The 14,923-nt window shown below is 45.4% G+C and overlaps 2 protein-coding genes and 1 pseudogene across 2 annotated transcripts; 2 read left to right on the top strand and 1 right to left on the bottom strand.

Annotated features, from left to right (window-relative positions):
- Positions 1–239: 239 nt before the first annotated feature.
- Positions 240–1,502, top strand: LOC148113265 (uncharacterized; annotated as a pseudogene).
- A 1,569-nt stretch (positions 1,503–3,071) lies between these two features.
- Positions 3,072–4,016, bottom strand: LOC148113264 (olfactory receptor 51G2-like). Its single transcript, XM_087871527.1, has one exon. The coding sequence runs from the start codon at positions 4,014–4,016 to the stop codon at positions 3,072–3,074; it is 945 nt and encodes a 314-aa protein (XP_087727653.1).
- A 9,459-nt stretch (positions 4,017–13,475) lies between these two features.
- On the top strand, positions 13,476–14,432 carry LOC117657775 (olfactory receptor 52P1-like). Its single transcript, XM_034405893.3, has one exon. It carries the CDS (start codon positions 13,476–13,478, stop codon positions 14,430–14,432), a length of 957 nt encoding a protein of 318 aa, XP_034261784.3.
- The last annotated feature ends 491 nt before the right edge of the window (positions 14,433–14,923 follow it).

Genomic DNA, 14,923 nt, shown 5'->3' with positions numbered 1-14,923 from the left:
TCTATACCAAAGAAAATTGGAAGTCATTCTTTTTTGGTTTTCTTTCTTTTCCTCTTTGTTTCTTACACTTTCACTCTTTTTCTTTCCTGAGCCTTTTCTTTTTCAAATCTGTTTTTTATTTGTTTATCCCTTAGCTTTGTATTTTTTTGATGTATGAAGGATCAAATGCTCAGCCATTATAACTCTTCATTCCTTATTTACAATGCAAACTACTTAATTCACGAAGCCTTGTAAACAAAATGCCAGAATTCCTCCTTCTACTAAATACGACTATTTTTGACATTATATTTGTATGTGAGACGTGGCTGAATTCATCCCTCCAAGACTCCATTACCACAGTAAGAGACTATCACGTGTACAGGTCCGACCGTGAAATCCACAGAGGCGGTGGTGTTGCTATCTTCTATAAAAAATCCCTAAATTAAAAAATATTCAACTTACACAGGAGTGAGCTCTTCCTGAGACCATTGTATGCAACCTTTCCCTAAACACCACAATTCGCTTCATACTTTGTTACAGAGCCCCTGATTACAACCTTGTACAGGCGAACAAACTAACATCACTACTAATATGGGCAGCCTCCTGCCCACACCCTCTTATCTTTCTTAGTGACCTAAATCTACCTCTTATTAATTGGACCCTAAGTGAATGTACAACTGAGCCCATACATGCAACCCTGTACAATGCTGTAACTAATCTGGGACTAGATCAACTAGTAACTAATAACACTAGACTCAACAACTGTCTTGATCTCATCTTCTGCAACAGTTTAAATTCAATTTATGGACTACAAATAAAAGAACCCTTTTCCAACAGTGACCATAGCATGATAGACTTTTATCTCAACTTACGTCCTCACATAGACAATCATAGTGACAGAACCCCAAAGTATAACTTTAGAAAAGCCAACTATGATCTCATAACTGATGACCTTTCATCTCTTGATTGGCAAGCTCTATTCATTGGCTGCATCACTGCCGAAGACCATTATAACATTTTTTGCAAGAAGTCAAAAGAATCATCAAACTACACGTACCACTAATAACCCCCAAACCCAGGAAAAATAAATTACCCATAACAATAAGGAAGCTTCAGACCAAAAAATCCCTCTTTGGCGCAAAAACAAAACTGGCTACATAGCTAATTTCAAAAGTTGCTACAAAACCTTATGCCGACAGATAAAGGCAGAATGCATCAGTTATCACAGCAAACAAGAGGAAAACCTAATATGCACTAAATCCACCCGGGCCTCCTACAATTTCGTAAACAACAAACTTAAAGACTCAAGATCCATCCCACCACTAAAAGGACCAAACGGGAAAGACTGTAATGATGAAACCGTTAAGGCCAACCTCTTCAACACATTCTTCAGTTCAGTCCTTGTAAACAGCAATGGCTCATGCCCCTCATTTCCCAATTGTACCACAACTACTCACAACGATCTACTACATGTCGATTTCACAGAAGATGTAGACCTCACCCCATCCCTAAGAGGTCTGTAAGGGGCCTGCGTAAGCGTGCCAACCGTCCCTGTCCTAATGTTTTCTTTTATTCGTATCCTTTTCATGTATTTATAATTATGTTTACACTTGTATCTGGCATAAAATACATGCTTGACAAAATAAAATAAATAAATCATTTCAAAATTTAGAATGAAATCCACTGGGAGCCATCTCATATAAGGCAAGCTCTGAGTCCCTCTACCCAAAAAGGGTTTATCGATAGAAGAGAATATTTGTAGCTCAGGACTGAACTGTGGGGTCCTTGGTGCTCTCTGAGCTTGATGGTTTTCTTGCAGATGTTTCATTACAAACTAGGTACATCATCATGCTAGAAGGGAGTGGAGTTTGCTCTTATTTTCATATACTGTCAGTGTTTTGATTGGTGCCAGGTCTCTACAGCCTCAGGCAGAGAAGGGCTATTCTGCACCCTTCCCTCAAATGTTCTTTAAAATACAGAGTTTCCCAGCATTCCTTTAGGAACCTCCAACATGCAAACTGTGGTTACTCATCCTAAAATGAATCCTCTTTACCTGGAGCTTCAAACTTTGCTGTTTGCTGGGAAGATGGGTAGCTAAAAGTCAGTCTACATTTAGTCTACATCTGACTTTGGGGATATTTCTTCTTAACCAAACAAAAGTGTATTTTCTGTGCAGTTCACACCCCTTGTTTGCTGAATCTGGATGTCACAAAGCAAAGTCCACATTCTGTAATTAACCCCCATGCCCCGTTTTGACTGGCAGAGTGCTGCAGGAGGCTGAGTGCTTTCATGCCCCCTGGCCACGCCCACCCAGCCACACCCACCCAGCCGGTCATTAGGGCAGAGAACCGGTTGTTAAATTATTTGAATCCCACCACTGTCTATGTATATTTATAATTGCCAATATTTGGAGGTACCACATTGTGTTTGTGCCAATATATCTAATTAGCAAATCACTTCAGCTTAGGGAAAACAATTTCATAATAAAATAAGAAGAAAGGAAGACCTTTCAGGGCCATTCAGAGAATCTTAAACTCTCAACACACAGCCCAGCATCAAACAGAAAAACATACCAAGGTAGTCTCCATTATTAACACAACAAACAAAACTGAAGAAAATTCTTGCTGATTGAGATATTTTGCCAGATTCGGCTTCCTCTGGAGTCTCAGAGAAGCTCCATCCTCTCAACCACAGGAGAAGCTAAAAAGAGATTCAGCCCACTGGGTCTGCTCAGGAAAGTGAATTTCAAAGGGAACCTGCTGTAAAGTTGACTCCTCTTGGACTGGTTTGACCACCAAAGGGGAGCCTTCTTCCATAATTCTGGACTGACCGGTCATGATTGCTGTAAAAAGCCTTCTCTTACTTCCTAAATGTCTTCCTTGTACTACAAGTTGGAGTAGTTCCTGAAGCCATATATGCAACCTGCCCTCTCTTGATAGGACTTCTATTGTCATCGCAGCCCCATCCTTTACCTAACCTTTTCTGCCTTTTCTGACTAAGTTCATAGCACATCTGGAGAACATCTGGTGCAGCAGGAGGAAAAGGGAAACAGCCCCATCTCCCTTGTACTTGGGATGACCTCCATGAGGTTCTCACCATTTTCTCCCTTTCTGAAATTTACTGAGGATCCGAGTGCGGAGCTGTTTTGTTTGGATGCTGTACACAATGGGGTTCATTAGAGGAGGCAACAACAGGTAGACATTGGCCATGATGATGTAAACGATGGGGGAAGCATGCTTCCCATACCGGTGGATCATGGTGAGACCAAGCATGGGGATGTAGAAGCTCAGGACAGCACAGAAGTGGGAGGTGCAAGTGCTCAAGGTTTTGAGGCATTCCTCCTTGGAGAAAGCTCCCAGGACGGTCTTGAGGATCCAGAAGTAGGAGAAGACCAGCAGGAGGGAATCCATCCCTGTGGACGAGAGAATAACAGTCAAGCCGTAGATGCTGCTGATTCTCCTGTCCGAGAGCACCACCTTCAGAAGATCCTGGTGCAAACAGAAGGAATAGGAGAGGACATTTATCCTCCCATACTTCAGGCGCTTCAGGAGGAAGGAGGCTGGAAACACAAGGAAGGCAGCTCGAAGGGCTACTCCCACCCCGATCTTGATGACCGTCTCATAGGTCAAAACACTTGTGTATCTCAAAGGGTTCCAGATGGCCACCAAGCGATCGAAGGCCATAGAGAGGAGAACACCAGACTCGACAATGGAGAAAGTGTGGATGAAATACATCTGGACCAAGCAGGCCTCAAAGTGGATCTCATGGTGGTTGAACCACAGCACGCTCAGCGTGGTGGGTAAAGTGGCAAAGGATAAACCCAGGTCCGAGAGGGCCAGCATGGAAAGGAAATAGTACATGGGGGAGTGGAGAGTTTGGTCCGTCCTGATGACGAAGAGGATGACGCAGTTCCCCGTGATGGCCACCAAGTACATGCAGCAGATGGGGAGGGAAATCCAGAAATGGAGTTTTTCTAGGCCAGGAAAGCCTGTCAGGAGGAAAATTGGGGGGCTGAAGTCTGAGTGGTTGATGAACATGGGGATATTTCTGGATTGTTTTCTTCCCTGGAAAGGAAGAGCACAAAAAGTCATTCAGAGAGCCTCAGCATATCTGAAACAGCACATCCAACCAGTTTTCATTTTCATAGCTGCTGGTCCTGTAAAAATTGGGCTCCTGCTTCCAGGTGTGCTGAATTTATCATAAATTGCACCCACTTGGGGGGGGGGAGAGTTCTGGGTACAGCTCCAATGTGCTTGCAGGTCATCAACAGGTTGGAGAGGCTGACATATATTCTTCTCTACTGACCTCCTTGTCTACCCTCATTACGGCTTATACCACACACACACACACACACACACACACACACACACACAGAGAGAGAGAGAGAGAGAGAGAGAGAGAGAGAGAGAGAGAGAGAGAGAGAGAGAGAGAGAGAGAGAGAGAGTCTTTGCTGCTCTTTCTCTTACATCTAGTGGTGAAACCATTCCTAAACCGCCACCTTCTCACCTTCCTGGAGACCTTCAGCTCAAGCCCAGATACACCGGTTTAGCTCATATTCTTTAAATAAGAGCGATAGCAGCAGAAAACTCCTGTTGGCCCCTGGAAGAAACTGGGTCCTTCGTCTCTGTGGCTTCCCCAGTGGAGGGAGAGCTCTGGCTGTTGGCTTCCTCCTCAGGTTTATCCTAACTCTGCTGCTGCTCTATTTTTTTATGATTTCATGGGCGGGGATGATGAAAGTGGTGGCGGTGGCGGCTGCTAGTTCTCACAGTCCAGGAGAAGAAACAAATCTGATCCGCCATGCCGTGCCATGCCGTGCCATGCCAAGCCTTCCTGGTTGTCCACAATATTTATGGCTGACTCTTCCTTCTGTCCTTCCCCGGAGAAGGCTGGCTCAGCTGCTGCTCAGTGGGGCTCCGGGCTGCCCTTGGCTGCCCCAGAGGATTCTCCCAGGCTGGATTGCTTGCGCGGAAGAGCAGGGACCCAGCCGAGCAGCTCCTGCTGGAGAACCTTGAATGTTCCTGGCAAGGGGTTTCTTCCTGGCATCTGCTCCACTTGCGACCTTCCCCTGCAAAACCCACCCACTTCTCCATCCAGCCTCTGTGTAGCCACTCCAGTTGGCTGTGCTTCACCAACGCTTGGAATGGACCTTGAGTCAGGAAGGTGCCCTGGGGCTCCTTCGGTGGTCTCGGGAAGGGTGGCAAGTGGGCAGGGCCAAGGAAGGGGAGGGGCACTCTGAGACACCCAGTGCTGATGGGCCTCCTCCGCCTCCTCCTCTTTGTCCCGTGGGCACTTTTTCTCACCAGCTGGCCAGTGAACCCACACACACCTCTGACTAGCCAAGGGCTGCATGTGCAGTAGAGCCAGGGATCTTGCCCAGTGGTGAAATCTAAAATTTGTTACTACCGGTTCTGTGGGCGTGGCTTGGTGGGGGAGTGTTAATATGACTGGGTAGGCATGGCCAATTTTTCTTTTTTTACTTTTAAACCATTTTTTCTAACACCTCTTTGACGAAGAGGTTGTAAAAAATGCTTTCAAAAGGCTGTGACAATCCCAGCTGAGTTGCCTGATCGTCAGAGGGTTTTTTAAAAAGCCTCTGACGATCAGGCAACTCAGCTTGGACCGTCAGAGGCATTTAAAAGAAAAAAAAGCCTCTGATGATCAAGCGGCTCAGCTGGGCATGGGGGGGGGGTACCGGTTCTCCGAACCACCCGCCTCCATCGCTACTGGATCGGGTGATTCGGTCCGAACCGGGAGCATTTCACCCCTGATCTTGCCTTCTTGTCTTGATCCCTCACCCACAGATCCCTTTCAATGGATCTGTGCATCAGTAGGTTGCATCCACGGAGTTTGATAGTTTCAAGATCATGTGAAGTAGTAATACTGCTTTATGCTGCCTTTATGCCTGTATCCAATTCCGGTCACTGTGATACAAAAAGGAAGTTGAGACCCAAGAAAAAGAGAGCAGAAGAAGAGCCAGAAAGGGCATCACTCCATGCTCAGATTGGCAGAGTGCCAGCCAGAGGTGCTCCGTCCTCCCAGTTAATATGGCACCTCTTGAAGTATACATCATTGATTATTTAGGGAGCCTCTAGAATTCATAACTTAAATTACAGGTAGTCCTTGACTTATGACCAGATTTGAGCCCAAAATTTCTCTTGCCAAGCAAGACAGTTGTTAAGTGAGTTTTGCCCCATTTTATAACCTTTCTCGCCACATTTGTTAAATGAATCACTGCAGTTGTGAAGTTAGTAGTGCAGCTGTGAAGTCAATCTGGCTTCCTCATTGACTTTGCTTGTCCAACGGTCACAAAAAGTGATCACGTGATGCCGGGACACCGCAACCATCATAAATATGAATCAGCTGCCAAGTGTCTAAATGTCGATCATGTGATTGTGGGGATGCTGCAAAGTCGTAACTGTGAAAAATGGTCTTAAGTAACTTTGAACAGTCCGTGAATGAACTGTTGTAAGTCGAGGACTATGTATATGAGTCAATCTTGCCATTGCGGGAATGTTTTCTGAATCTCCTCACCTGACCTTGTCCAGAATAACAGAACAAGTTGGAAGGGAGCTTGGAGGCCTTCTAAGGCCTCCTGTCCCCCTCTGGAGGAAGGGCCCCTGGCTCTCTGCCAGGGCTCCCCCACCCCTTTCGATGAACCCTTCAGGCGCTTTTCTCTGGCTGCTTTCACAGGCATCTTATATTCTGTGAAGCAAGCTGCTTCAGGGGGCAGAAAGCCTGACAACCCCCGGGAGGAACTCTGGCTCTTCTGTGACGGGGAAGCAGCCAAGAAGGCGGTAGGCCAGAGAAGCCCACAGTGGGGCCAATGGGCCCACAGCAATTGAGACGCTGCCAGGGAGAGCGTGAGGGCCAAGCAGCTGCGTCCTCCCTTTGGTTTTGCCAGCCAAGCAGATGGAGAGGCTTCCTTGGGATGCTGGGACCGCCCCCGCCCCCACCCCGGCAGAACCCCCGGGACAGCTCTATGCCAGGAGGATCGTCCCCACCTGCCTCCTGGGCTCAGCACTGGGGAGATTGATCTTCTGCCTTTGGAAGCAACCTAGAGGGAGGAAGCAAAGGAGGGGCCATCAATCCTAGAAAGAAACTTTGGTGCCAGCAGGGAGTGCCAGCATTTCCCTGAAGATCGAGGCCTTTGGCCAAATTCTCCGGGTGATCCAAGCTGCAGGTTCCCCTGGTAAGGGCAGCACGATGGGCGGCTCAGTTGCCCTGAGAGATCTGTGAGCTGGACTGGGAGACTTGTGGCCAAGACTCCTCGGCAGAAAACAAGAGAAGTCTCTGAAGTTGGCCATCGAGCCATCTCCCTTGCTTGCCCAGAGGTCCTCCTTCTTTCCAAAGACATCCACACCAACTCCACAAATGGATGGGTGAAAGCATCACCACAAAAGACAAGGTCTCTTCCACGCCCTTCTGTGCAGAGCCCTGGGAGACGGGAAGCTGTGGCACGCAGAAGATCATACATTGCTAGAGAAACACAGATTAAACCAGGTAAGGAATGATCAAATGAATTCAGGGGTCCTGGGTCGGGGGGGGCTTCCCCCCACACACAAACTGTTTGAGAACTGGCAGGGCCATTGACTGAAATCTTTAAGAAATCCCCCAGTACTGGGCAAAGAAAATCAAAACAGTGCAATTAACAAAGCCAGCACGATTTGTTTTAAAAAGGTCATGCCAGACAATTTTCACTGCTTTTTTTGACAGTGTGATTAAATTAGTGGACCAAGGGACTGCTGTGGATGGGACTTCATAAGGCATGTGACCAAGTAGACCACGGCCTCCTTCTTGATGAACCAGAACATGGTGGGCACATGATCTCATTGGCAGATGGAATCGCAGTTGGCTGGACAACCCTATTCAGAATAACAAAACAATCTAATAACTTGAGTTGGAAGGGAGCTTGGAGGTCTTCTAGTCCAACCCCCTGCTCAAGCAGGAGGCCCAAGACCATTTCAGGCAAAATCTCTTCTGAAAAACCTCCAGTGATGAAGAACCTACAACTCCTGGAGGCCAGCTGTTTCCCTGGTTAATTGTTCTCACCATTAGGAAATTTCTCCTTAGTTCTTGGTTGCTTCTCTCCTCGATTAGTTTCCATCTGTTGCTTCTTTTCCTGCCTCCAGGAGCTTTGGAGAGCAGGTTGACCTCCTCTTCTTTCGGGCAGCCCCTCAAATACTGGAAGACATGTCCCCCCGGTCCTTCTTTTCTCTAGGCTAGACATACCCAATTCCTGCAACTGTTCTTTGTATGCTTTAGCCTCCAGTCCCCTAATCGTCTTTTTTGCTCTCCTCTGCACTCTTTTCTAGAGTCTCCACATCTTTTTTTACATTGTGGCCACCAGAACTGGATGCAATATTCCAAGTGTGGCCTTACTGATGTAGTATAAAGCAATAATAACACTTCACGTGTTCTTGATTCTATCCCTCTGTTAATGCTGTTAATGTTATTGCTGAGCACATTGTAAGCCGCCCTGAGTCTTCGGAGAAGGGTGGCATATAAATCAAATTTAAAAAAAAAAAAATGCAGCCTAGGATTGTGTTGGCTTTTTTGGCAGCTGCAGCACACGGCTGGCTCCTTAAGTGACGGCCCACCAGGACTCCAAGATCCCTCTCACAGTTACTACTGTTGAGCCAGGTACCCCCTCTTCTATACGGGTGCTTTTTTCCCCCTTCCTAAACATTCCGAAGGAAACTGGTGTTTTTCCTTTCACCTAATGCCGAACCATCTTTAACCTTCGGTCTACCAAGATCAGACCAATTCCCAAATCCTTCGCATAAGGACTACTGCTCAGTGTCAACCCTGAAGCTGACGCTAAGCCAGGCACCACCACCCATCCTGTAGCTCTGCTCCAGGTTTTTCCTGCTGAAGGGCAGCAAGTCACATTTCTGATCACTGAACAGCACTGAACAGTATGTTCAAGTCCATCAAAATCTTTGTGAACCTTGAGCCTGTATCTTGGGGTGGCAGCAATCTCCACAAAAAACTTTGTGTCATCGGCTAATTTTTTTTTATTGAAAAGTTTTAAAATATTTTTACAAACAAATTTTTCCCCCTTCCTCCCCCCACCCCTTCCCCTCTCCCTCCCCCCCCCGACTTCCCAGAGCAAAATACAGGGTATAGCATTTAACAAACATAATCAAACATAAACAAGCTAACTATAAGATCTTCACTCCCCCTTACACTTTAACTCCCCCATACATACCAAAATATAAGAATATAAGAATTCACCTAAATATTTCATTCATAAGCTATTTGCAACTTTTTAGTTCCATATTTGTTTTGAATATAATCAATCCATCTTCTCCATTCCAATATGTATCTTTCATTCGAACGATCCTTCAAATATGCAGAGATTTTAGCCATCTCCGCCAAATTAGCTACTTTTAATGTCCATTCTTCAATAGTAGGTATGTCTTCCTTCTTCCAATACTGCGCCACCAAAAGTCTGGCTGCAGTTATTAAGTTCAGAATCAAATTAGTCTCTATAACCGTACAGTCTGTAATTATACCCAATAAAAACAACTGTGGAGTAAATTTTATCTTCTTTTTAAGAATATTTTGTATAATCCACCATATCTTAATCCAAAATGCCTTAATTTTTTAACATGTCCACCATATATGATAATACATTGCATCATCACATTTACATCTCCAACACGTAGGTTGTAAGCTTGGATACATACAAGCTAACTTTTTGGGATCTAAATGCCATCTATAAAACATTTTGTAAAAATTTTCTCTCAAGTTTTGGGCTTGGGTAAATTTTACATTTCTGACCCATATTTTTCCCCATGTTTCCATCATTATTGGTTCCTCAATATTTTGTGCCCATTTTATCATACAGTCCTTCACTAACTCAGTTTCTGAATCTATTTCTATCAATGCATTATACAACCTTTTGATATGCATTGGACTTTGATCCCTAATTTGTTTTATCAAATTTTCCTCATTTTGCAGGATACCAATTTTCTGATCCTCTTTCCATCTAATGTACAACTGTCCATACTGAAACCAAGTTTGAAGTATCCTTTCTTCCCTTAATACCTCTAAAGACTTTAGCTGCAATGTACCTCTTTCCATAATAAGAAGCTCTTTGTAAGTAATCACATCTTGATTCTGTTCTACACTTATATTCTCTATCGTATGTCTAGGTATTGCCCATATAGGTATTGATACTTTTTCCATACACGTAGTAATGCATTCCTTAATATATGACTTTTATTTATTTATTTTTATTTATTTATTCAATTTATATACCGCCCTTCTCCTAGTGGACTCAGGGCGGTGCACAGCCAAAACTAAAATACATAACAATACAAAATTTAAAATTAATTAAAAGAATTATATACTTTGGCCCGAATTAAAACAGTGCGAATTAAAACCCATTAACAAATTAAAACTAAACAATTAATAACCATTAAAAACTAAAAAAGGGGGGCGGGGTTCACGCCAGCCCTGCTTTTAAAATTCTTGTCCACCTTTTTATCGTATAGTAAATATGCATGCCACCCATATAACAAATCCTATCCCTCAATATTCAATATTCTCTCTTCTGTTGAGTTAATCCAATCACTAATTGCTGAGAGGGTAGCTGCCTCATAATACAGTCTTAAATTAGGCATTTTGAGACCTCCTCTTTCACGTATATCTTGCATTATTTTTTCCTTTTTCTATGTTAAAAGTTTCCATTAAACTACCATTGATTATTACTTGTGCTGTTTGTTGCTGATATATTGCCTTAATAGATTGTATGAAGTACTCTCCAAACTGCATCTTTTCAATTATTTTCAGTAAAAATCTCTTGCCTTCCATACTGTATTAAGTCGATATCTCTGTCCTGAGTAATTAACCACCAATCCGGTTGGAACCTCCCATCTATACTGTATCTGGCGCTTTCTGAGTTCTTCCACCAAAAAGGCATAGTCCTTCCTTGTTCTCAACATTTGGGGGGGGGGATTTCTTTCAATGTTAAAACCTCCTGCCCTGCCACTTGGAGTTTGTTTTTATAAGAAGCCTGTAAAGTTTCATTTCTTATCCTCCTTGTTGTGAAGTAGATTACAATGTCTCTTGGTAAATTTCTCTTTCTGGCCACCCATGAATTTACACGATAAATTTTGTCAATTTGCCATTCCAGATCTTCCTTTCTTTCTCCAGTTATCTGTACAAAGGCTTCTGCAAAAATCTCTCTCAGATTCTCTTGGTTATTTTCTTTCAAACCTCTTACTCTTATGGCAAATTCCATCGACCTGTATTGTATCATCATCACCTCTAAGTCTGCCCTCTCCATCTGTGTCTGAACCTCCCCCATTTTATTCTCCAGGTTCACGTTGGATTGATTAATTTCCTCTAATCTTTCATCTAACCCTTCAGTATGGCTTGCCAAACCCTGAAATGCAAAGATAATGTCTTCTCTAATTTCCTTATTTCGAGCTTGGATTACATCTTTAATTTCTGCCATCTCTTCAGTCACCACGTTCATTTTTTCAGTCACCTCCTTCATTTTTTCCTCAAAGGCAGAAGTAATTTTCCCCTCTAAAGTAAAGGCTTGTAGCTTTAGAGCTTGCTGCAAGGCTTCCAGTGTTAAAACTTGTGGTTCTATTGGGGCTGACAAAGATTGTAGTTTAGATGGTGGGGCAGGAGAACTCCCGGTACTTTTGGGCACAGCAGTTTTTATTTGCCTTGAAGCCATTTTCCAATTTTCAGTTTCAATTTAAAACTTTTACAACAGCCAGCACAATAAGTCTAATAAATCGGCTTAATTTCCAATTAGTTTCCAGTCCTCAATAAGTTTTAAATTTATCTGCAGTCCAATTTAATTCTTCTTTCTTTTAAAACAAATTTCAGTTATTATCAGCGAGGGCTGTCAGTGCTGAGAAGTACTTTACAGTTAACTTTCATTACCACGCCCAATTAAGACTCGGCGCCATTTCCTTTCACTTTCTTCCCTTGGTAATCAAGAAGGAAGTATTCAATACACAGGAGTTAAAGTTTAATACTTGCAATTAGAGTCCCTCCTTACTTTGCTCTGCCTGCTTTTGTATCCAGTATGTTGTAAAATTGTTGCAGGAGTGGTCGCGGCGTCTTGTTCTGCTTAAAGCAGAAACGTCCCGGGTCCGGAGCTTATGTCAGGCTTCCAGGGAGCTCTCACCCTTCAAGCCCCCAGAATTCTTCCTGGGGCTCTTGGGGAACTCTACCCAAGCCTGGATGCTTTCTTTCCCCCCTTTTCCTGAGGGGAAAGTTTCCAAGCCGCTAGACAGCTGATTTTCACTGTTCTAGCGTCTTTAATGAGATTGCGGGTCTAGCACTCCGAAAGGAGCAGCCATCGACGCCTGCAGTGCCACCGGAAGTCCTGTCATCGGCTAATTTTGTACACATCCCTTCCATTCCCTCATGTAAGAAAATGTTGAAGGTTAGGGGCTCGAAAACTCAGGAACCCACTGCAGAGCTCCCTCCTTGTGGACAGTAAGGACCTTCCATTGACTATGCGTGTCCAGCCTACTGGGATTCCGTCTTGTAGGGGAGAGCTGGTTCCTCATGCTGGAAAGCCTTGCTAAGAGGGAGGGAAGGAAGGGAGAGGTTAGAGCTTCACAAGCCAGGGGCAGCTTATCTGCCCACATTGAGAGTGGAAGGTTGTAGAACAAACCTCAGGCAGCTACTGCCAGACCTGTTTCCCTCCTGGGTGGGCATTTGACTTTGAGAGGTCCTTCGAGTTCTTCCTTTGGACCTACGAGGCTCCAAGAAGTCTGATCTCCAAGGGATCAGGGAAGATACACTTCTGTGTGTGCTCTGCATCTGTGGGTCTTCCTGTCAGGCTTGTCCCAACTTTGGCGCTTAGGAAAGAAAGACCCTCGACTCCATTGTTGAAGTGAAAGGTTCATTTGTACTAAGTTCAAGCAGTTACAGCATAAGCCAAGCTGGATATGAATATTCCCATGCAAAATCTGCATTTTCCCCACATCCCTGGGTTCCTCCCCCCCTTGACCAGTCCATCAGTGTCCAATAGTATTCATTTCAGATGGGAATGGCTTTGAGGTTTGGTGCCTCTTTGGTGGAGTTTCACATTCCGATCTCACGGTCCTTGATCAGCTGGTTCATTCCTGATTGACATCTCTGGTTCCTGTCACCCTGTCATTCCCTCCCTTCCTTCCCCTGCCAATTCCCTACTTTCCCATCCTCCTCTCTCCTCCCCTGCATTTTGTGGCAGGATGCTGAAGATGGCAGGCCTGGCACTTCCCTTGTTTCAGGAGCAGCAGGGAAGAATGGGAAGAGCATTTGAGAAAGCCATGCGTCCTTTGGTCCGGGCAAGGATTGTTAGGATACAAGAACTGACAGAGGGGTGAGGGAGGCAGATTTCAGCCACAGGGGTAGGGTGGGTGGGTCCCAGGTGGTTCCTCAGGAAGCCCAGAACTTTGCAACCATCAGAGGTCTCTTGTCTTTTCCATGCCTTCAGCCCAGAGGCAGCTTGGAGCATGCAGGGTGGGACACCTGCCATGGTGGACAATGGAACAGAAGACCTGGGTCAGATCTCCTTCATAATGATGGGCATTCCTGGCCTGGAAGCTTTTCACTTCTGGATCGGCATCCCGCTCTGCCTCATCTACATGGTGACTTTGGTGGGGAACATCATTGTGGTCTTGGTCATCAAGATGGAGCCTGATCTCCACAAGCCCATGTTCTTCTTCCTCAGCATGCTGGCCATAAATGACCTGCTCCTCAGCACCACCATTCTGCCCAAGATGCTGGGCATCATGTGGATGGGCTCAAGGGAGATTGGCTTCAGCGCCTGCCTGCTTCAGATGTACTTGGTCCACACCCTCTCCATGGTGGACTCTGCCATCTTGTTGGCCATGGCCTTCGACCGCTATGTGGCCATCTGCCGCCCACTGCACTACGCAACCATCCTCAGCAACACGGCAGTTGCCAAGATGGGATTGGCAGCTGCTGCCCGAGGGGTGATATTGGTCATCCCCTGCCCTGTACTTCTCAAGAGGTTGCCCTATTGCTTCCACAAGATCATCCCACATGCCTACTGTGAACACATGGCCGTGATCAAGCTGTTCACATGTGCCAATACATTTATCAACCGGACCTACGGCATTTCTGGGGCACTCTTGGTGGTGGGGCTGGACCTGGGGCTCATTGCCACATCCTACGCTATGATCCTGCAGGCCGTCTTCCAGCTGTCATCACGAGAGGCCCGGGCCAAAGCCCTGGGCACCTGTGCTGCTCACACCTGCATCATCTTGGCATTTTATGTGCCTGGCCTCTTCACCTTCCTCACCCACCGGATTGGCAAACACATCCCTGCTTGCCTCCACATCATCCTGGCCATCCTGTACATCCTGCTGCCCCCCATGCTGAACCCGCTGGTGTACGGGATGAAGACTCAGCAGATCCGCCAGCGGGTATTCAGCCTTTTCCACCAGGGAAGAAAGGCAAATTTGTAGCCTGGGAAACGAGAAGGAGGACCTGGTGGGTCATCCCCAGAGCTGTAGGCCCCGTAGCAGCTCCTCATCAGATCCAGTGGGTTATCTTGACCGGTTTCAGTCTGGCTTTAGGCCAGGGGGCAGACAGCATTCACCACACTTGCTGATGACCTTTGGCAGAGCCAGGACTGGGCGATGCCCCATCCTTATGTTTATTTATTTATTTATTTATTTATTTATTATTAAATTTATATCCCGCCCTTCTCCCCGAAGGGACTCAGGGCGGTGAACAGCCGAGAATTAAAATACCATACAATATAAAAGTTAAAATAATTAAAAATAAATTAAATTAAACGGCCGCCCCAATTTAAAACCCCTAGCAATACAATTAAAAACTAACCCATAAAACCTATTCAGGCCAGGCCAGCTTGCTGAAATAAAAACGTCTTCAGGGCCTTACAGGAAGTGCGGAGATCCGGAATCAGCCGTATTCCGGGAGGTAGCTCGTTCCA

The sequence above is a fragment of the Pantherophis guttatus genome, chromosome 5, assembly GCF_059756535.1.
Source record: "Pantherophis guttatus breed Tessera chromosome 5, ASM5975653v1, whole genome shotgun sequence".
NCBI classification, from domain to species: domain Eukaryota; kingdom Metazoa; phylum Chordata; class Lepidosauria; order Squamata; family Colubridae; genus Pantherophis; species Pantherophis guttatus.
This window is presented reverse-complemented; position numbering and strand designations above follow the sequence as displayed.